The sequence below is a fragment of the Psammomys obesus genome, unplaced genomic scaffold (genome assembly GCF_907164565.1).
Source record: "Psammomys obesus unplaced genomic scaffold, mPsaObe1.curated_primary_1811, whole genome shotgun sequence".
In the NCBI taxonomy this organism is placed as follows: Eukaryota; Metazoa; Chordata; class Mammalia; order Rodentia; family Muridae; genus Psammomys; species Psammomys obesus.
Genome location: NW_026596088.1, coordinates 4,496,689 through 4,519,027, shown reverse-complemented (window position 1 = coordinate 4,519,027; position 22,339 = coordinate 4,496,689). Strand labels below are relative to the sequence as shown.

General features: G+C 46.1%; 1 protein-coding gene across 6 annotated transcripts in view; it reads right to left on the bottom strand.

The window, feature by feature from the left end:
* Arhgap17 (Rho GTPase activating protein 17) overlaps positions 1-22,080 on the bottom strand; it is an 84,818-nt gene extending 62,738 nt beyond the window's left edge. For 2 of the 6 annotated variants that reach the window (XM_055627341.1, XM_055627337.1), the window contains exon 1: positions 21,823-22,080. In XM_055627341.1, the coding sequence (XP_055483316.1) occupies positions 21,823-21,875 (53 nt within the window). In that variant the 5' untranslated portion in view covers positions 21,876-22,080. Of the gene's footprint in view, positions 1-866; positions 888-21,822 lie in introns of those variants that run through there. The other 4 variants (XM_055627340.1, XM_055627338.1, XM_055627336.1 and 1 more) reach the window with 3 other exon arrangements.
* Between the last annotated feature and the right edge of the window lie 259 nt (positions 22,081-22,339).

Sequence of the window (22,339 nt, the reverse complement as noted above, 5' to 3'; positions counted from 1 at the left end):
GCAGATCCAAGAACACAGACCCAGAGCCAATAGTGAGCAACTATTTCAACAGGCTAATTAGTATGGCAAAATCACTGGCTGCAAACTACTCACCTGAGAAACCACTCAGAAAGACAGCGTGGGGAGGGGAGAGGAGAGGATGTTAAACTAAAAGGCTTGGGAATCTAAAATGCCTATCAAGAGAGCTTCCCATTTAAATACCAGATTGCTGCTACTATAACATTCAGAAAAGTCTTAGGAGCGGGGCGGGGGGCGGGGGGCTCAGTGAGAGGACACTTGGATAGCATATACAAGGTCTTCATATCTATTCAGTACCAAAAATAAAAGTTTAAAAATTTAACATGTGACCTTTGTACATTATCATCTTTTATGAGAACACTCTCAATACTCTAATAAAATGACAAGAACCTTTTCAGCCTGGTCCTTACTTTCTGAGGCAAATACTCATTAGGAAGACATCACGTTAAGAGCCTCAGAAGGGAACCTCCGTATTACACGGAGTTGAGTTCCTCTCCTATTTTCATGACAGATCCTGCTGCTGACATGACCACACACTAGTCATATGATCCAGGAATACATCTCTTTACCTTCCAGCGCCTCGTTTTATTTGTATTTGCATGCTCACTCCCACACACCCTTTAAGACCGTCTCTACAAACATATCAAGGCATGAGAGGTACTGAGAACCTGCGCAGCCGACTTCATCGAGGTTCCTACAGTGACCATAAATCAAAAGGAGCCCAGAAGGTTCCAAGATGGACAGGCTCACAAAATGAAGGGAAAGTCTGTTCACTTGGAAAATCAGGGCGAGCGCAGAAGGGACGATGGGGAGGTTCTGGGTGCGGAAAACGGCAAGTCTTTACTCACTTTTTCTAAAGGTCAGGGAGCGCTTGCTTGGTGGCTGAAGAACACTGCAGACAGAGAGCTCATTTCAAACACGTGGCGTTTTCTCAAAAGGATTCACAGAAGAACTTAATGGAAACCGAGTGAGGCCGGGCAGCGGCGCTGAATTCAACCACAGCTGCTGTCATGCACACTCACACAACCTTGTCATGATTCAGTCACTGAATAAATATTTGTTTAGTTCCCTTCCATGAGCCATCATGAGTAAGGAATACAGCCCCTGTCCTGACAGCCAGCGAGCACTATCGAGGAAAATGAACAATTTTCTTCTAGGCATTGAGCACTCCAACAGGGAAGCGTGTGGCACCCTGGGTTCTCTCTGCCATCGCAGCTATCTACTGAGCCCATTATTGTGGGCTCCATGTGGCCAGGTGGTCTGTGAGAAATAATTCCACTAAGGCCAAAATAACTCTGTAATGAAGGTACTATTGTTCCCATTCTATAGGTGAAGAAACTGAGGTATAGGGGTAATTAGCCCAGGTTTCACCAGTGGGCTCTGAATCTCGATGCCATCACTGCAGAGAACCTGCTCTTAACATCTAATGTGCCTCGAGGGTGATACTATTACTATACCTATCAGTTCACTAATGAGACACCTAAGCACAGACAAGTTTGCTAGCTTGCACAACAGAGGCATAGTGGCAGAGACCTTGCCTAGCACATACAAGACCCTAGATTCAATTCTCTGCACAGAAAAATAAAATTCCAAACACCACTTGCGGAGAAAATTAGAAAACAGGAGGAACCCAGAACACAGATCCTGGATATCTAAAAGGCTTTCTGAAAGAAGTGCCTTCTGAGAGCTATTCTACTGGGAGAGCTGGAAATGTGAACGCCAGACAGTACACGTGACAGCTGGTGCCTAAGCTGAGGTGCATGTGTGACAGCCAAAGTTATGTTTTCAGTTTTAATTACTATGCCTAAGAGAACCATAAAACAAACTGCTTCTAACCTGTAAGCCCTTTGCTCAGGGACAGATATTTCCTGAAATGCTGGAAGCTATTGTTCTGTTTTCACTCCCCTAAACAAGTTTGTTTGACCCATCTGCACCGGATGTACTTGATCAGATGTAGGTCGGAGGTATGCAAGCAGGAAGTGCATCAGGATGTATGCTTACCCTGATTGGACCTGATGGGAAATAGGGAAGCCTTAAGGGTGTGCCTTTATAAGCCTCTGCAAAAGGTGATTGGTAGCCATTTTCTGGAAACCCCAGAATGGTCCTGGCTAGAGTCCATCATCCTGGCCAGTATTTAATTAAAACTTGCTTCAAATTTGACTCCACAATTGTAGAACTCTTCTTTCTCCCCTGATAGTCAGGTTTAACACACGGGGCTGCCAAACTCAGAGAGCAGGACAGGACAACCCTGAGAAATCTCCTATCCCAGCTTTGTTCTGTGCAGAGGAAGGCACAACAGACCACTGCGAGACTGGCAGCGTCACCACACATTAGTTCCTCTACAGCCACCTGAGGCGAGGGAATGGAGAGCCTTCCTCAGAATGAGGAACTGAGAAACCCGAGAGAAACACTGGGGCTCTGGACTTTAGCATGAGTATCAGGCAGTAGTCCTCTACAGGCGGGCAGGAAGGCTGAGAGCTCAGTGCAGACACAGGCCTGCTAAGTCCTAGAGCAAGGCAGCAGAGCGAGAATACAAGACCTGCCCAAAGGAGATGACGCAAAGCAACAATGAGGCCAAGGCACAGACAACTGCCAGCTAATTTAATAGCCCAGCAGAAGGGGCATGCCATGCTCACTTTCCATACTCAGCTGGCAATTGGTCACAAACAACTACAGGAAAAAAAAAAAAAAAAAAGATCTAGAAGGTACCATTATGACAGTCAATAGAACTAAACTCAGAGACAGCAAAGTTCCCAGGATCTAAAGGAGGAAATCAATCTATCAATGAGGAAATGAAGAAACAGGGACAGAAGAAATGTGTAAAGTCAACATGCAAGAATTCTCTAGAATACTCTGAGGAGAGGCTGGAGAGATACACAGTGGCTACGAGCATCTGCTGTACTGTCACGCTAGCACCCATGGAACTAGCTGGGCATCTCACGTAAGCTTGTAACCCCAACCGTGTGGGAGCAAAGAAAGGACTGCCAGGGCTTGCTGACTTCCAGCCTGGCAGAGGAAACACTCCTGGTTCAGGGGAGACCCTGCCTCACATGGATAGGAGGACAGTGATAGAATCCCGATGCCCTCTTCTGATGGAGCACACATGCGCGAGTGCGTGCACGCACGCACGCACACACACACACACAGCCACAAGACAGACAGGCAGGCACAAGAAGACCAACTTTTTAAGATAAATAAAGGATATTAACCTAAAGGTACAACAAGACCAGAGAACCCCAAGCTGGATAAATATAAAGAAAAATGTCAGTATTATTTTAAAAAGTGGTTAAAATCAAAGATATAGCGCAAACCTTAAAAGTAGGCAGAAGGAGGAAAAGAAACAGAGGGAATAAGGAAAAGAATGGCTGACTTGCAAAAACATTATACCCAAGGGACAGAACAGCATGCTGAAATATGGAGAAAAATGTCATACTTAGACAAAGGCCCAAGGCCATCTCTAGGTACCACCCCCCATTCACCGCTAGAGTGGGGAGGAAAAGGCAGATGGAGAGAAGCCAGGATCAGCGCACTTGATGGGAACCTGCCCTGGAGAGAGTGTTCTAAAGAAGGATGGCAAAGAGCTCTTAAAACACAGCCAAGTCCAAAGAGGCTGCACCCACAGACCCCCAGCCCCACACAAGAGCACAGTGAGAAAGCAGAGAGTGGGAAGGGAGGGAGGTCTTACAAGGTAGGTATTTATGCTCTAAGCTGTCACTCTTAATATCTTACTTTCAGCTCCACTGTGCAAGCAGATATGTAGGGAACAATGAAATAGTTTAAAGATTTTATCAGCTTTCCAGGAGACTTTCAACATGGAGTGGCTTTTCAAAGATTACCAATTTTCAACTTTCAAGACTTGAACTTCTCTGGTCTGAGGTCCTGGGATAGAGACGCTTGGGCTGTTAGCCAGCTAGGCTCTTTAGGATTTTAGTGTTTCTCAAACCTGACACTCCTGACATTTTGATCTAGGTAATTCCTTCCTGTGGGGGCTGACCTGAGCACTGTGGAGTATTTCATAGCATCCTGGCCTCTACCCACACAGAAATGAGTGACAATGTGTTCTATTCTTTCCTCCCACACAGCAGTCACCTAAAGAATGTCTGCAGATATTCCCAAAGATCCCTGGGAGGAAGCGCAATTTCACCCTCGGCATTACAATTCAGAAAGGAGGTGTGTCTGCGTGAGGACCGATGTGTCTTGTTCCAGGTTACTGCTATGGCCTGCCTGTCGGGATTGTGTGAATTGGAAAGCCCTGGATCCTGGAAAATGAGAAGACAGAAAGACTGGCTTTACTGTCTGTCCACACTCGACTTCCTCTTCTGAGCAGGTAACAGTGGAATGGTTTTTAATTTCTGTGAACTATGCATTCTGTTTAGTCGGCCCCTTTTTGTTAAAGCCTGGGTATAATGGCAGTTCTGAAATTTGTCTAATGTGCTACTGTCCTGATTTGGACAAAGAATGAATGAACAAACTGTACTGATTTCCTTGTCCAGTGACCCACTTCCTTAATAGGCACACTTTGAACTTCTACTAAATGGCTTCCATTCCTTTTTCCCCCTAAGACTTAAAAAAAAAAAAAAAAAAGTTCCTTATAATATTTAATGGATGTTAACAGTACAAAAAAAAAAAAAAAGCATGTTCAGCCAAGCGTCTTAAACTAATGCTGTGGTTCTCAACCTGTGGGTCGCGACCCTGTTTCTCATGGGGTCAAATAAGACCACCAGAAAAACACAGATATTCACATTATGATTCATAACAGTAGCAAAACCACAGCTCTGAAGTAGCAACAAAAATCATTTTGTGGTTGGGGGGTCACCACAGCATGAAATGTGTAAGGGTCGCAGTGTTAGGAAGGTTCCGCAATGTCCTACCTTCCCTCCTTGGTGGGTTTCAGAAATGTACACATAAGGACAGTGCTTCAAGGTACTGTGCATCTGCACATACTATTGTGGTCCTTACACACTTAGACTTTGTCAAAACTCAATCGGTAGCTGGGAGTGGTGGCACACGCCTTTAATCCCAATACCGGGAGGCAGAAGCAGGTGGATTTCTATCAGTTTGAGGCCAAAATAGTCTGTCTATATATTAAGTTCCAGAACTGCCAGGGCTACATAGAGAGACTCCATCTCAAAAAAACAAAACTAACAAAAATCAATTTACGAAGTCAATTAACAAACTGGGAGGAGGAGGAGGGGGCAGGGGTGGAGCACTCCACTTCCAGGATTGCTGGGAAGAGGCAGCACTCCAGCATGAGTTATCTGGATGTTGTGCAAACACAAGTTTTCTCTTGCAAGTATGAGAACATTTTCAAGTGTTGTGGTACAGTGCTGGGCTGGTCCCTGATCATGCTCAGCAGAGCTCTCCTTCCCACCAGCCCCCGAACTCTTACAGCTCCTCCAGAACCCTGAAGATGGAACCTAAAATACCCTAAGTATATCTGAAGCTCCCCCCAATGTACTCATTCTTTTAGGTGGGGAAATATGTCTAAGAGTTATACCTGGAGCCAAGTCCAGCCACTTGAGCAACCATGAGCAAATTCCTTGTATCTCTGTAATATCTAGGAAAAGTGCCTACTTCTGAGAACCCCTCTCCCACCAAAAAAAGTTTTCTTTAGTTATGACAACATAATTAAGACTCTAAATCCTGGCACAGGTGTGCCAGGTCTGTGACCAGTGCTCCTGTAATGCTGTAAAAAGGGATAACACAATCATTTCCCAGGAATTACTGAGTCTAAATGAGCTGGTTCATGGCTAACATTTGGAACCGTGCTGACATTTAGTAAAAATCAAGTATTAGCTATCATTGCTATAGCTGTTTTTCCAGAAACTTCTTCCAGGTAACTGTGTGGGAGATGTAAGGGCTCACATATTGGTAGCTGTGCTGGACAGTTTTATGTCAACTTGACATAAGCCTGGGTCATCTGAGAGAAGGGAACCTCAACTGAGAAAATGCCCCCACCAGACAGGGCCACAGACAAGTCTGGAGAGCATTTTCTTTCAGGTCATTATGGGTGGGGCCATACCTGGGCATGTGGTCCTGGGTTCTATAAGCTGGCTGAGCAAACCATGAGGAGCAAGCCAGTAAGCAGCACCCCTCCATGGCCTCTGCGTCAGCTCCTACCTCCAGGTTCCTGTCCTGCTTGAGTTCCTGTCCTGACTTCCTCTGATGATGAATAGTGCTGTGTTTATTTTATTAAGCCAAATAAACCTTTTCCTCCCCAAGCTGCTTTGGTCATGATGGCAATAGTGAGCCTGACTAAGACAGAGGCCAAGGAGGAAAATATCAAAAGCCATAAGGAGCCATAAGGAGATGGGACTCAGTGTGGATTAAGCAGGAACTGTCCATGAGGAATGAACAGGTCTTTGTGAATGGGAAGTAGGAGCCTCACACAACCACCACGAGCATCTACTGAATGCCTGCTGGATACAAGTAGTCTTCATTCTAAAGAAGTAGCTGAACAATTTGATGAGGTGGAATGACATCAACTCAGGAAACGCTGAGTTCCACGGGCCTGCAGACAGGCCAGCGGGAGTCCAGTGCGGTTCTGAGACACCTGGACCAGAGATGCAGCATGCTGTGGTTATCAGCAGCAACTGCATATTTCGGAAGTTTGCTCTGACAGAAGCCTTATGCGTACAAGAAAGATCCACGGCAGGAAATAGAGAAAGAATCCCTGCAGAAGGAAGGGAAGATGCCAGGAGAGAGATGCTAAGAAAGCAAGGATGAGTGACAGGTGGCAGGAGAGCTGAGAACAAGAACATATGTGGCTGTGAGCTAAGATGAAGAGACAGGGCATGGGAAGGAGAGCAGTGCTGTGACCCCTCAGAATCCATGTCAATTACTTTTTCTTATATTTGTCTAAGAGTGAATACCACTACCACTCCCTTTCTAGTTTCTAGAAAAACTGATTTAAAGATTTCATTCAGGGCTGGAGAGATGGCTCAGGAGTTAAGAGCACTGCCTGTTCTTCCAGAGGAACTGTGTTTGGTTCCCAGCATCCACAGAATAGCTCACAACCATCTGTTAACTCCAGTTCCAGGAGATCTGACAGCATTTTCTGGCCTCTGTGGGCAACAGGCACATATGTGGTACACAGACACACATGCAGGCAAAACACTCATATACATAAAGTAAAAATAAATAAGTAAGCAGGGCAGTGGTGCACATCTTTAATCCCGGCACTCAGGAGGCAGAGGCAGGCAGAGCTCTGAGTTCAAGGCCAGTCTGGCCTATAGAGTGAGTTCCGGGAGAGCCTGAGCTACACAGAGAAACCCAGTCTTGAAAAACCAAAATAAATAAATTTATTAAAAATTAAATACCAATTGCTTTGGAAATCATTCATTAAAATAGTATTTGTTGGGTACCTGCTCTAGGCTAGGTCCTGTGGATACAAAAATAATGTGATCAGTTATCAGTGGTCAAGATGCAGGCCACTGACAAGAAGTCAATACCAAGAAGGGAGGAGAAAACTTACCAACTGAGAAGAGAGCTCTGTGGAAGAAAAGGAGGCAGGGAGGCTGGGAAGGCAGAATAGAGAGTGAGGCAGGGCCTGGGAGGTGGGAAGATAAAGACAGACCTTCCAAAATGTCAGGAACAGAGCCTGGTCAACTAGACCATGAGACCAACAGAAGCACCTCCACTTTTCTCTGGAAATTGAGAAAGTAATCCAAGGGGAGTGGGTGTGCCTGAGGAAGGGTGGAGCAGCTGTGAGGAAAGTGAAAGTCTGGCAAAAGCACTCCGGAAAATGGACTGGGAACCAGAGCCAAGGATAGGAAGGCCCAGAGGAGCTGGAGGCGGTGAGGCTTGGCAGCGCCAACCTGTACAATTGGACTGTCTTTTTGGGCTACACCCCACATCCCAGGTACAGGAGCCAAGCCAAAGTCAGGCATTTTGCAGAAGAGGTGAAAGAGAAAGGCCAGCTAGAATAAGCCTTGAAAATGATGTCAAAGAGGAAATGGTGTGACTGACTCAGGTCATAGAAAAAGCTCAGAAGGAAGAACACTTGGAAGGAGACTCTGAGAAGGGATGGGTTGCAGTCAGAGTAGACCAAGGATCAGAGAGAAGTTTCTGGAAGTGGTATAAATTACATTTACATTTCCACCAGTAGTGGAGGGCACAGCCTTTGCGCCTCCATGACAGCAACACACCATTACCTTACACAGAATTTTGCAGAAAAATTGACTCTTGAAGCTTTGCATTTCTGAAAACAGTCACAGCCAGGCACGGTGACCAAAGCTTTAATCCCAGAACTGGGGAGGCAGAGATAGACAGAATTCTGTGAGTTTGAGGCCAGCCTGGTCTATAGACCCTTGCTTCAGGACACCCAGAGCTATACGGCAAGGCCCCGTCTCAACGGGACAAACAACCAAAAGAAAGAAAAAGGAAGAGTTTCATCCATTCCTCATCTTCTGTATGCCACGACCATTCTGTTTATTTGCTCATTAGGCCGGCGTTTTTTAAATTGAGAGCTTCACACACTAACTAGGGTGTTAGCTCTCAGTTGCGGCTACTGGTTTTTTCCAAATAGCACTTAACACAGCATTAATTATGAAACCACAACAAATAAGGTTACTTATTTTGTGGTGCTGAGGATCAAATCTAAGGCCTTGACCACCTAGATGAGTGCTCTGCCCAAAATTTAATTGTTTAAATGTGCAGGTTATCTAATGCTCTTTCGCACTCTTACACCAACCCATGAAGCACTTTACTTTCTATGATAAGCTGCATTTGCTTCTATTAATTTTTTATGATGTTTTTCCCTTATACTGGGCACTGAGCCAGGGGCTTCAAGCATGCTGGACAAGTGCTCTAACACTGAACTGCTCCTAGCCTCTGCATAAAACTGTTGGTCTGTTTGGGATTACTTTGGCATATGATGGTGAGGTGAAAGCTAACCTGACTGGTCCCCAGTGCTAACTAACCTATTGTCTCATGCTATTTCCTTGCTGTCTTGTGATGCCTCTTCATGTGCCAATGTCTTAAACATACCAGGGCTTGTTCCACTGTGATGTCAGGAGCCCTCAGAGCACAACAAAGAGGCTCACCAGGCTAAGGTAAGAGAGAGAAAGCGGGCAGTGTAGGAAGAGACTGAGAGAGGGAAGGAGGGAGCATGGAGGGAAAAAAAAGGGAGGGAGGAAGAGAGAGGAAAGGGCAAGAGGGATGAGGGAAGAAAGGAAAAGGAGAGAGACAGCAGAAGGGAGAGTGAGCTGGCAAGCTGGAGATCGGCATGGTGACGCCTCAGCTCACTGTGAGCTCAAGTTCAGCACGCTCACTACATCCCACAGCCTGATCTTTAAAAACAACCCAGCCAACTAACTGTGAAGAAAGCTGATTCTGACGGGAAATAATTTGATGACTATGAACTCTCATCCTGAGAGAGTACTTCTGCTTTGGGGAGAGTTCCATTCACCACGAGCATGCGTTCTAGAGAAACAGCACACACCCACATGGTCAGCACTGCTAACGCATCTCTCCAGAGAGTGGCCCTGCATGGAGCTCTGGCGGAGCTTCTTTGAGAGCTGCTGGGTTTGCTGAGCTGCCAGCCTGGAAGGTGGGTTTCCTCACCTTGGTGTCTTGTCCGTGGCCTTGACCTCTAGCACCTGTGAAATTACATACAGATCATCTTGGAGAGTGGGAGGAGTTCTGGCCCAAGGTCTGTTACAACCTCTACCTAAAATCTTCAGCAAAGCTTCTATTCTTACAAAATGCCCAGAGCCAGAGCCTACAATTAAGTCTGTTGCCGCATGACTTGCTAACCGCTTCCTTAAAAGCATCACGAACATACTGCCACCAATAATCCACTTCAAGTCCTCTACAAGTTGCTCATCTTCTTCCAGTTCCTTGTCTGAAGTGCATTTGTCTTCTCTATCTGGTGAGTCAGACTAGTAGAAACCCAGCATCCTGCCAGGAAGCCACACACAACAGAGGGCCCATGTGAAATGGCCTTGGCCCACAGCACTCTTGACAAATGCTGCCTGCCACACAAACACTTAGACGGCTGATGCAGAAAGGCTGCCATGAGTTCCAGGCCATCCTGGGCAATACAGTGAAACCTTGCCCCCCCCCCCCCCCCCCCCACGTACACAAGTAATAGGAGTATGGATTGCCCTCCCTATCTTCCTACTGAAAACTCACATTCCAAGCAGCCATCAGGAAAGGTTGCCAGACAGAGCTCAGATGAGGACTACCTGGATGTGAGGCAGAAAAGTTCAGAAAGAGAAAGAAAAAAATTAAAAAGTGAGACACAAATCTGTCAGCCCAGCTGTGGCCTCCTGGCTGGATCACATGATCATCTTCACTCTTCTGAGAACTGAGACTCTGTCACCTTCATGAAGGATGCTCTTTCCTAGTTTATAAACCTCATTTTTGGTGGCCCCTCTCTTCAGTCCCTCCTCAACTCCTCCAAGTGTAGGCAACATCTGAGAAGCATATCTGTCATGTTCCTTCTCAGACTATCCCCAATGAGAACACCTCATTCCAATATGAGCTGATTTGTCAATATGTTGGCCAATCGGTCAACGCCAATTGACTATGAAAGTATCATTAAGGGTCAAGTTTGTTTTCTTCTGTAAAAACGCCTACCTGCCAGCCTTATAACAAAGACTCAAATAGGAGACACACTACATTCTATGTCTTAAAGTAGGGAAGAATGATGTTTTCAGACTTCATTAGTAACCCAGATTTTAACATCCCACTTTGGCAGGATTTGTGCTGAATAGATACAAGCTAAGGTCATCCAAGAGATGAAAATCTCAATTAAGAAAATTCTTCCATAAGATCAGGTGGGAGGAAGCCTGAACAGCATTTTTATAATTAGTGACTGATGTGGTGGGTCCCAGTTCATTGTGGGTGGTGTCATTCCTTGGGCTGGGCATCTTGAGCACTGTAGTCCTGTTTCCCTCATCCGTGTAAGGTGCCATCACCTTCGGTCTGTTTGTCCTTACCTCTCAGTCTAGTGCTGCAGCTTCCTGGCCACTCTCCTAGTACATCCTAGCCACACCTGTTCCCAAATTTCCAGCCCAAAGAATCATCTCCACTTTCTTAGCCTCCACACAGAAGGGCCCCCAAATCTGACTGCCACTGTCTGCAAACCATGATCTCTTCAAACTGGAAAAGAAAACTAATGACAGGCCATGAAGAGGCAAAAGTCAACAACGCTGCCTGTCTCCAGGAGCGGGTGGTGGTAGTCAAAGACTGTGCATTTTACTGACATCTGGGAGTTCAGGGGGTGTCACTGGTACGTTATTAACTTTTAACATCCCAAAATGGAAGCACAATCATAGTATTTTAGGGGTCTGAAGAAGAGAGGTATAAACCTGCTCAAAATGGGTCCAATCACCATTTTATTGTGCATGGGGGAGGAGTCTGTAAGACCCCGCCCACCACTGCAGACTATGGCAGCTGGAGCCAGATAGCATTCTTTTCTGTTTGTTTGTTTTTTTTTTGAGACAGGGTTTCTCTGTGTAGCCTTGGCTATCCTGGACTCACTTTGTAGACCAGGCTGGCCTCTTGCCTCCAGAGTGCTGGGATTGCAGGCATGTGCCAGCGCGCCTGGCAGCTGGTATTGTTCTTTGTAACCTATTTCTGCTCACGAAAACAACCATAATTAACACAAACAACCATAATTAAACTCAGGGGCCACACACCAAAGGGGTAGTGCTTATTGAAAAGACGGGTTCATCAGGAGAGGAAAGAGGATGGAAGCAAAAATGGCCCAAAATTCACTATACAGATGCATAAAATTATCTAAGAATTTATTAATGTACAAATATAAAAATTTTAAAGTGCACTAAAATAAATACAATATAACACAAGAGAATTTCAAGGTGCAACCAAATTTCTCTTCGGAGGAAAGATGCTTATCAGTTAATGCCAGGTAAAGAAAATAAGGGCACTTATTATTCTAACATTTCTGAAAGCTTTCAAGATCCAAGCCACACTCCAGACTGACTGTCAGTACACCCCAGCAGCCATCCTCTACTGGAGTGACCTGAAAACAAACGTGCTAGAGAGCTGTTCCCCTGCTAAGATGCAGACACAGCTGACTTTCTGATTGATAAGCAAAAGAAGACATTAAAAGAAAGGACAGAAAGTACAGATTGTCAGGGCCCCTATGGTTATCTCTGGCCTGTTGCAATTCTGTTGTCACTACTCTCTCCACCAGCCTGTCGTCAGGATGCCCAGGTGTTCTGTTTCCAGAAAAGCCCTGACTGAACACATGTCCCACCAGGCACGTGCCAAAGGCCTCGGGGATACCCCCAACACCCTCAATCCTAGCACCCCCATATGCAGTGAATGAAATAGTCTGGTTTATTTTCCCAGGTATGGCTGGGCTTAGTTTCAATCAGCCTCTTCAGCCTACACACCTTCAAGTATCAAATAACCACGTGAAATCCAAGCTGGTGGATTTCTAAATGTTTACACTGACAGGTGACAACTAACTGGAAGAATCTCTATGCATCTCTCAACATTTGCTGATAGAAATATTTGTGTTCACCTGAATCTCTCTTGACTTGTTTCCATGACTTATGATTTAAAGTATTTATGAAGCATGTGTTTGAGTGACTCATGTAGAAGAATATGAGAAACTAGAGAAGAAATGCTAATGAAACATTAAAGGAGAGATCAAATGGATGGCTAGACCAAAAGGCTTCTCTGATAAGGCAGACACCAAAAAAGGAAAACTGGTGGAAGGGAGTAGAAGAGAGAAACTTCGTAAGATAATCAATACCCAGTAAAAATAGAACCAAAACCCTGAAATCAATGAAAGGCTGTGACTCAGGATCACCAGCCCTTACAACTGACTAAAAGAGACTAGACACTGTTTTCATGTCAAACATGGTCTCACTTCATTTGCAGCAAGTCAGCTCCACCTACTCAAAATGGTTTCTCATCTGACACAGAGGCTTTGCACAGATCTGTTCTATCCTCTGGAATTTCTCTTAGGCCCACACTAGTCCAGAACACGTTACTCCACACAGTTTACTGAGTGGAGTAAACATAAGCCAGCAAAACTAGTTGGCAGACAATCTTCAGTCCAGGTAAAAAACGAGAGGCTGACTAAGATTGACAGAAGGATGGATGCCCTTCAGGAACAGAGGCAAGGTGAAAGGATAACAAGAGGAAGCGAATGAAAATATGGAGGAGAAATGGAACTTGTAAAATGGCTGGGGCTTGTGGTGGCATGTGTTTTAAGGAAGGAAAAGAAGTTTTTGTTCTGTTTTATGGTTGCTGGGGACAGCACCCAGGGCCTTACAAATGCCACACAAGCACTCCACTGATGAGCTACATCCCCAGCCCAGCAAACTCACTGTAAACTCTCTGGGCTCTCTGGGCCACCCAGGTCGCCTAATTACTCACCCCTCCTACTGCAGTGTGTGACAGTGTTAGTTGCAAAAAGCCTTCTTTAATAAAGCAGGATGGATTAGAGTCAGCCTGTAGGCAAAAGTCTGGTGACCCATAGTTTAGAGAAGTTAAGAAAATGAGACAAATTTAAGGATGATGGTCAGGATGAGTTCAATGTCTGCAGCATACTTAGCGAGAGATGTTCAAGACTAAGATGGTAGTATCACTAGGAGTGGAGTGAGGCCAGGACCAGAGTATAAAACTGCAAATCATTAGCCAAGAGGTGAGACTTATGGAGCCGAGATCACCCAGGGGAATAGTTTGGGAAGAGAAGAGACCAACAGTGCTTCCGGGTATCAATACAGCTGGCTTTCCTCTCTATTTCTGTCTGCAGGTTTAACCAACCTGGGTAAGAAATGGTTAAAAGGAAATTGCCTCCAATCTGTACAGATTTTTTCCTTTATATTATTCCCTAAAATACACACAATATAACACTTTTTATATAGTATTTATAATCTACTAGTTATGGTAAGTGATCTAGAGATGACTTAAAAGTATGCAGAACCACTGCAGTGGCTAGCTACAGAAACTTTTATATTAGACTTTTATAGAGACATTTTATATTGGACCTGAGCATCTGAGAATTCCAGCATCTGTAGGTGTCCTAGGCCAATCCTAAAGGTACCCAGTGACAAATATACAAGGAGTGTGCAGTGCTACTTAGGACCACTATGGTCCTGGAAAGATAGGAATAGCATACTTCAACCTTCCTTAACTCATCCTTTTTAAAAAGAGGACTCCTCTTGCCAGGCATGATGGTGCACGCCTTTAATCCCAGCGCTCAGAGCAGAGGCAAGCTGGTCGCTGTGAGTTTGAGGCTACAGAGTGAGTTCCAGGACAGCCAAGGTTGTTACACATAGAAGTCCTGTGAAGGAGAAGGAGAAGGAGAAGGAAAAGGAGGAGGAAGAGGAGGAGGAGGAGGAGGAGGAGGAGGAGGAGGAGGAGGAGGAGGAGGAGGAGGAGGAAAGAGGGCTCCTCATTTTTAAAGATTTCTTTATTTTTATTTCATATATATGAATGCTTTGCCTACACATATGTACATCATGCGTGTGCAGTGTCCAGAAGCCAGAAAAGGATATTACGTCCCCTGGAACTAGTGTTATAGACAGCTGTGAGCAGACATTTTGATGCTAGGGACCCAGTCCTCTGGAGGAGCAGCAAGTACTTTTAAGGTCTGCACTATCTCTCCAGCTCCTCCTTTTAAAGGAGGACTTCCATTCCCTTTTCTAAGGTAAATAACTTTTTTAAGTTCAGCTGGAAGATTAAAAGGAAAATAACCAATTGGCTAGAAAGTAAGGCAGTTCGAAAATAAAATACCTACCAACAAAAAATAGCATATATAAATATAAAAATATAACAAACAACGACAAAACAAATTAGCCATCTACATCTTAAGAAGCAGCTTGCTACTAATACCACTGACGACTTCTCATGCCACAAGCATTAGTCTCTAAGCTAGAGGTCAAAGAAGACAGCCCAAGGCCAGATAAAGTTTGCAGATATGTTTTCTTTGGCCTACATGGATGGAATTTTTTTTTTTTTCTTTTTAGCTGCTGACTTTTAAGAATCATAATACTTTGCAGGAAAGTCAACATGCTGGAGCATCATCAAAAGTGGGAGATGGGAAGGGGGCTGGAGAGACGGTTCGGCTAGTTAGAACACTTGCTGTTCTTGCCAAGGACGCAGGCTGAGTTTCCAGAACCCACATGGCGGCTCACCGTCATCTGTAAGTCCAGCGCCGGGGGATCTGTCTCTTTTCTGACCTCCGCAGGCTTGTGCAGGCCTGTGGTACACGTACACAATATATGTGCGTGCCTCTTTTTAGAAGGGGAGATGTGGCTGAATGTGTATACATGCCGCAAGGCGACAAAGTGGCCAGAGCGGAAAAGTAGCACCCCTCCCCCTTAAATGGCTAAGCGTCCAACAGTCCCCGCCATTCCTCGTTCTCACACCCACCTCCCACTTCATTTCTTTATCTGCCTGGCACTTGAATTTGTGTTCTCTGCTCGTACACTAATGACTGTAGTCTCGTATTGGAGTACGGAAGATACTTGAAATAAAAGGAATCACGGAGAGCCATATAGATATATTACTGAAACTAAAACAGATCTACAATCCTTTTCATTGGGGGTGGGGGCAACAAAAATGAAAATAAGCTTGAAACTCACTGGGCATACCAGAAACACACTGACTATAAACTCGACCTGCAACGACAAGAAGCTGTCACGGGCAGTTATCATGGGGTAATTATATGCACACGTGTTGCTACAGAAATAACATGGTAGGTTTGAAGCTGTTACCCAGACTCAGCTGAAGGTTGCCTATAACACCAGCATAAATGCACAATGCTTCTCCAGAACCTGAAAAGTCCTGAATTCTGAAATCCATCTGAAGGTGACATGGAAGCATGCCTGTCATCACAGCACTAGGGAGGCTGAGGCAGGAAGATCGAGAGTTCAAAGCCTCCCTGATCTATACAATGAGACCTCTTTGTCAAAATAAAAACAAAGGTCCCAAGGGTTTCACATCTGGAACCATGAGTCCTTCTGCCTTCAGGAAATTACATGCAGAGTAGACGGAGTGTAATATTTTGTTTCAATGGATTTTAACTTGGTTACCATGGTATCCACCTACGTTTGAGAAACAGAATGATACATACAAAGTATTCCAGTCTGTCATGGTGTACCCTCCATTACAGCTGCAAAGCACGGAGGGTTCTCCCCAGCACCAGGAACTTCTGTCATAGAGTGATTCATAACAGAGTCCATGCTGCCTTCATAAATAAAGATGACGCTAAGTGACCACATCCCTCTGTGGCTATTTTTTATTCCCCCAGGAGGAAAAAGGGGATTGTCATATACCTGTAAATAAGGTGCTTGGCATTCTAGAATTCCACAACCTGCAACCCATCCAAGCTGGCCTCAGATGATCCAACTAAGAAGATACCCAGATGGGGATATTTTCCCTATCCTGCTGTACCAGAGGCTAGGTGGAAGCTACTGGCTTGGTACCTAGCTTCCTCAGGTGCCCTGTTAGAGATCTCTGAGGAGAAGCAGAGCAGAGTGAAACCTAAAGTGAAGAAGCTATTAAGTCAGTAAGGAATACAGAGCATGCGCAGGAAGAGCTGCCTCCTGGAAGTATTCTACTACACGGTACAGGGACCACTGTGAGATCAGCAGATAGACACACCCCCTCGCCTGAACATTCCTGCTGCTGTAATAGGCAGCTACCTCCACCCCTGGAGAGTCCTCAGATCTCAATGGTCAGGAAGGGGTCAGCAAGAAATACATAGTGATTAAAACCCATCAGCTATGGGTTACACAAACAGGGAGCTGATGCCCATCCCAGTGTGAAAGCTGTGGCTTGCTCCAAGACTAGAAGGGCATATCAGAGCCTGGCAGAATTTCCAAGATTCTTTTAGAAAAAGAATGAGATACATATTTTTCAGGTGAAAAGTGCTAATTTTTTTTTTTAAAGTAACAGTAAGTCAATAAGCACAGAATAAAGCAAACAAAATATATCTACAACCTGAAAGCCAACAGTCTGCCATCTTTGGCTGCGACCACTCACATACCCAGAACATTAACAAGGACTAAATAGGGTTTCTAAACTTCAACACTAATGCAGCTGGTACTACACAATTCTTTGCTGTTGGCACTGTTCAGGAGGACCCATGCCAGCAAAAGATGCCAGCAACTACTCTTGCCCCACCTATCCAAGTCATGACCATCAAGAGAATTGGAATGTGGCTCTGTGGTAGAGGCCTTGCCCTAAGCAAAGCCTCTAAAAGCCTCCAGATACTGCCCAGTGTCCCCTGAGGAAACACAGCCTTGGGTTGAGAGCCACTGAATTACAGCACCACACCACTCAGTTTCCAAGACTTGATGGAGGCAGCACTAAAGATGAATAAAGTACCATATATCTGCTTCAACATCAGAAACCTGGTTTGGACCCACCACTCTGTCATGTATCAGCTCTGTGACCTCTTTGATCTCTGGCTTCCTTATTGTTAAACCAGGAATAAACAACACCACCCCAGAGCTGCTGGGAGAATGCAGTGAGTTTCTTATGAGAAATGCATTAGCTTAATGATCATGGGAGGCGCTTAAGACGTTTGCTCATAAGCACGGCACCTTTCCTGGTGAAAGGCACCCTGAGTTCTGTGGTCAGAACTATACCGGCTGCACAGACAGAAGGCCTAAAACCACATGTCCTGTGTGGGTCACCTATTAGTTATGCCAACCTGGCAAGTCATTTGTCCTCCTTCATAAAATATAAATGGTAGTCCTCGTGGGTGAGAACCAGGCCAGGTGGTGAGGCACAGCCCTTGGTAAGCCACACCACTGGAGAGAGGTGAAATGACTACGGTGGCCCTAGTAAAGATCTCAGCAAATGAAAATGAAAACGAACTCCCCGGCAAAGCCAGAGAAACAACGATGCCATGGCATCGGGTAAAGAAGGAGCCAGGAAGTTCTAAGTTCCAGGTCCTCTGAGACAAGCAGTCGCCAACACAGAGCACAGACCACATCTGGCCTCAAAAATATTTGTGTAGTGTAATGTAATACTAACGTGCTTGCTTGACTTGAGTTAAATGTCATCTAATGTCCACCAAAATGTACATTTTTGGCAACTTCCTGAGAACTCCAGAGGTTGGAATCCACATTGGCATAGACAACCCCTTGGTAGAACATGGCTCTTCCTTCCCTAGCCCTCGAGACACTTGAATTTGAACCCTTAACTTACCAAGTGAAAGCACTGAGCCCAAGTCCTAAGGGCTGACTCTGCCAGGCTGTATGCCTAGTGACATCCTTCTAGTTCCTCTCGACACATGCATCTCTGAACTTCATACTTCTTATCCTCCTGCACAGCCTCCTCTGATCCAGACAACAGTCTCCCATCGTCACCCCTCCTCCCCCACCCCAGTGCATCACCTGCCTCCACTAAATGATCTGAAGCTTAAGCGTTTTCAAGAGAGAAGGCCTCTCCTTTTCCAAAGCGAGACTGCAAAAGCTCAACAGGGCTTTTCTTGCTTGCCTAAGCAGTGTCTGCCCATTCCCCTTCTGCTGGTAATAGCACTCCGGTTTACCTTGGGGAACCAGAACTCCTCCACTCTCTGTCTGGGTGGAGTTGAGTCCATTCCATTTCCCAGGACAGGCATGTGACCCAGAAACAGAGCCAATCCTGGGACTTTGGCCACAGCCACAAAGTATTCTTTTTCTCTGAGACTTGCACTGAAGATAAGGGAAGTCTGTGAACACAGCCTGTCTAAAGAGTGAACCCCGCTGGGTGCCCTTCAAATCCAGCACTGGGATGGCTAGGGCAGAAGGACTTGGAATTCTGGGCTATACAGTGAGACCGTCTCAAACAAAGCTATGCTATGTTGGGACTCCTGTCCCAAGTCAATGAAACCCTTTCTTTCGGGCACCTTGAATTGCGTTTTTTGTTGTTGTTGTTGTTGTTGGTTTTTGTTTGTTTGTTTGTTTGTTTGTTTTATCATCAGAGGAGACCTAATTCTTGCAAGAAAATCTGAAAGAAGTACTTGAAGGTGGAAGGAACAGAAAAGGCTCTGCTCACATCTGCAAGCAGCTCTGTGACCTCCATGCAGGAGCAGACAGGTTCTCCTCTGTGCACCTGCCATCCTTCTGGAAGTGCTTATCTTATGTTTATAATTACGTAGGGCTTGCCTATCTCCTCCTTATATCTCCTGAGCAGCTCCAGGGCAGTTATCTTGTTGTATTTATCTTTGATTTTTTTTTTAATATGGTACAGTGATGTACAGTGTGGCCTCATTGTTCGCTGAGTGTCTGACTCAACAAAAAGAAGGTGGACGAAAACCACCATCCCCACTCCTCTTCTTTAGGGCACCTGTATCGTGAGACCACCTCATATGTGTTGCCCAAGTCGCCAACAGACTCCTCCATCCTCTGCCCACAAATTGCCTCATGACAGCTCTTTCTTTCTAGGCATTACTAATCCTCCACCATGTCAGTCTCATGAAACTTCACAGTGGAGTTACTTATGAGCATTCCGCCCTACAGGAATACCTCACCGCATGATACCACCTACAATTCTACACACTGATAAACAAACTGATAACGATGGGCAGTCATAGCTATACATTCCTTCTCTATCCAGAGCACAGCTGCAAGAAATCCTGTGCTAGAAAAGCATTCCTCTTTGCCCAAGTACACCAATGATCTGCTCCTGCTGAGTACCAACATCTGGCTCCATTTGATAATAATTCTCAGCTCTGTCCTCCATTTTTCTTCCTACCCCTTAGGGTTACTTAAATAGGGAAAACACATACACACACACACACACACACACACACACAGAGAGAGAGAGAGAGAGAGAGAGAGATTCACAGCAAGAGAGCAACAGGTTTTCTCCCTAGTAAAAACAGATGTTCTGACTTTAGTCCCATAGCTGCCACACCCTTACAGCTCTGTAATAGCTGCCGCTTCCACTGGCATCTAACAATAAAGATTTTTCAAACAGAGTCAAAGGTCAGGGCCAGAATTACTGTCCTAGTATGAATCACTGAATCACCATGGCTCTATCCTGTTCATATTTTCCCATACTTAATCCCACAGCACTCGGCAATGTAGTAAGAGCTAGAATTCTGGAGTTAACAATTTTGACAGGTCATCTGTCATGGGACAGGAGTCACAGATCTTGGGAATCAAAGTCCCACAGGACAGACTCTCAGAGTGCTCAGTCAAACAGACAACACAAGCAGGTAAAGAGACAGCTTGATTACAGAAAGCAGGTAAGAGCCTGCTATGATGACAGTGCCCATTTGAGACATCAAGGATCATCTAAGGGTACGGAGGCTATCACTGAGAGACACGAAGAACGGCAAAGAGGTCTCTATCAGCTAGGTGTGGTAAAAGGCTTCTGGGATTTCCAGGAAGAGGATAAGGCGTAAGAAACACAGGCCTCCCAAGGAAACTGAAAGTGGGCAAGCGTGGCTGGAATGTAAAGCGAGGAAGGGAGGCTAAGGGGAAACAGAAGCCCACGGAATCCTAAGGGCTTTCGAGATAGAATGCTCTCAGAACTTTGATAAAAACAGCAACTGTCCCTTGTCCCACACAATACAAGACCTAGTAAATAAATACCAATCTAACAAATATGTCTTGGTATTCACTAAGTTTTGATTCTGCCATGCATACTACTGAGAACTCTGAAAGGAGTACAAAACTCATAAGAAATTATCTTTATCATTTCTCACAATATTTCTTGTTCGAGCCATTAGGATTACTTGCCTTGATCTTCCTCTTTCTTGAATTCTATGAGCAACAGAAAAGTAGGCATGTCTGGATTTAAGGGGCAGGGGCTGACTGAGTCTGTATAAAGGATGATGTATACCAAGACTACACGATGGGGAATTTTTTTTTTTTTTGAAACTCAGTAACAAAACAGCAAAAAGTTGAGGGAAATGAAACACTGTAAAAAGCAAATTTAGAAAACTCAAGAGGAAGTAAAAGTATTTTCCTATATATAAAAAAAGAAGTGTCTCACGTGCTCCAGCCAAACCAAACTCCCCTTCGGTGCAAGGGGAGGAGGGAAAGAGCGAGAGCTGTGAAAAAATTCATCTATCTCCGTGCAGAATAAACAGCAAATGGGTTCAGCACAGCTATCTGCCCTGCAAGACCTTGAATTATTTGTTCCAGATAGCACAGCACATGACTACAGCCTCCTGAAGCTCGAAAATCCGCAAATCGTTCCTGTTCTACAGCCTACTCATCTACAATCCCTCCTGTATTCTTTCGTTAACAACAATAATAATAATAAAAAAAAATCAATGTTTCTTGTCAAGCACTCACGCAGCATCAGAGAAACAGAACCAAACATCCAAGGTGAGAAAAGACATCCTTTTCCCTTTCCAAACTTGAAGAACTTGCAGCAAGTTCCCAATAGCCTGGATTTGGAGACTGACTGCATGTCTTGATTGCTCCACGGGGTGGGAGTAGGGGGGAATCGGGGGTGTGCGTGTGATAACTGGGCAAGCCGCACTAGCCTAACACCCCTTCAGTTCCTCGCGACCAGTAAAAAGTTCTTCGGGAAGGAAGGCTCCGACAGAAGGTCGGCTGGGAGAGCCTGAGAACGCCGCCCCCAAAGCGGTGCGCCCGGTACTGCGTTAGGCACACAAGTTTGCGGACTTTTCGCACCGGGCGGCGAGATCGAGCTGGCAGCAGGAAAGACTCGCGTGGGTCCCCCCGAGGGCGATGCTCCTCGGGACGGGACAATGGGCAGCGCCGAAGCCGCAGCCTGGAGCAGACCCCCGCCCGCCCCGCTGGCCCAGGCCGGGCCGCGCCCCGCTCTCCCCGGCCCCCTCGCGCGCAGGACCGGCCCGCCCCCCGCGCGCCCCCCGTCGGCGCGCTCCGAGCGAGCACTCGCCTGCCGACGGTCTGGTTGGCCAGCTGCTTCATGCGGTTGAATTGCTTCTTCATGGCGGCGGCTGCGCTGGCAGGCCGCGGGGCTCGGGCCGGGGTGAGCTGGAGACCGTCTGGCGGCTGCTACCTACATCGCTTCCCGGCCCCGGAGGCAGCGACGGAGGCTACAGTTCGGCCCCGCCCTCGCCGCGTCACTTCCAGCGCCGCGGCCCGCCCGGACCACGAGCGGGGCCGAGCCGAGCCGAAAGAAGCCGAAACCAGAGAGGCGGAGTCGAACAGGTGCGGACCGACCCAAGAGGGCTGGAGTTAAGCCGATCAGGGCGGGGACCAGCGAGGCCCGGCAGAGATGGGTGGAACCGAGCCGAACGGGGCCAAAACCAAAACCGGAGAAGTCAGCCCGAGCCGGACCGAGCAGGGCTGGGCGAACTTAGGGGTGGAGTCGAACCAATCGTCGAGCGGAGAGGGATGGAGTTGAGCCAATCGGAGACGGACGAGCGTGGCTCAGCGGAGAAGGGCGGGGA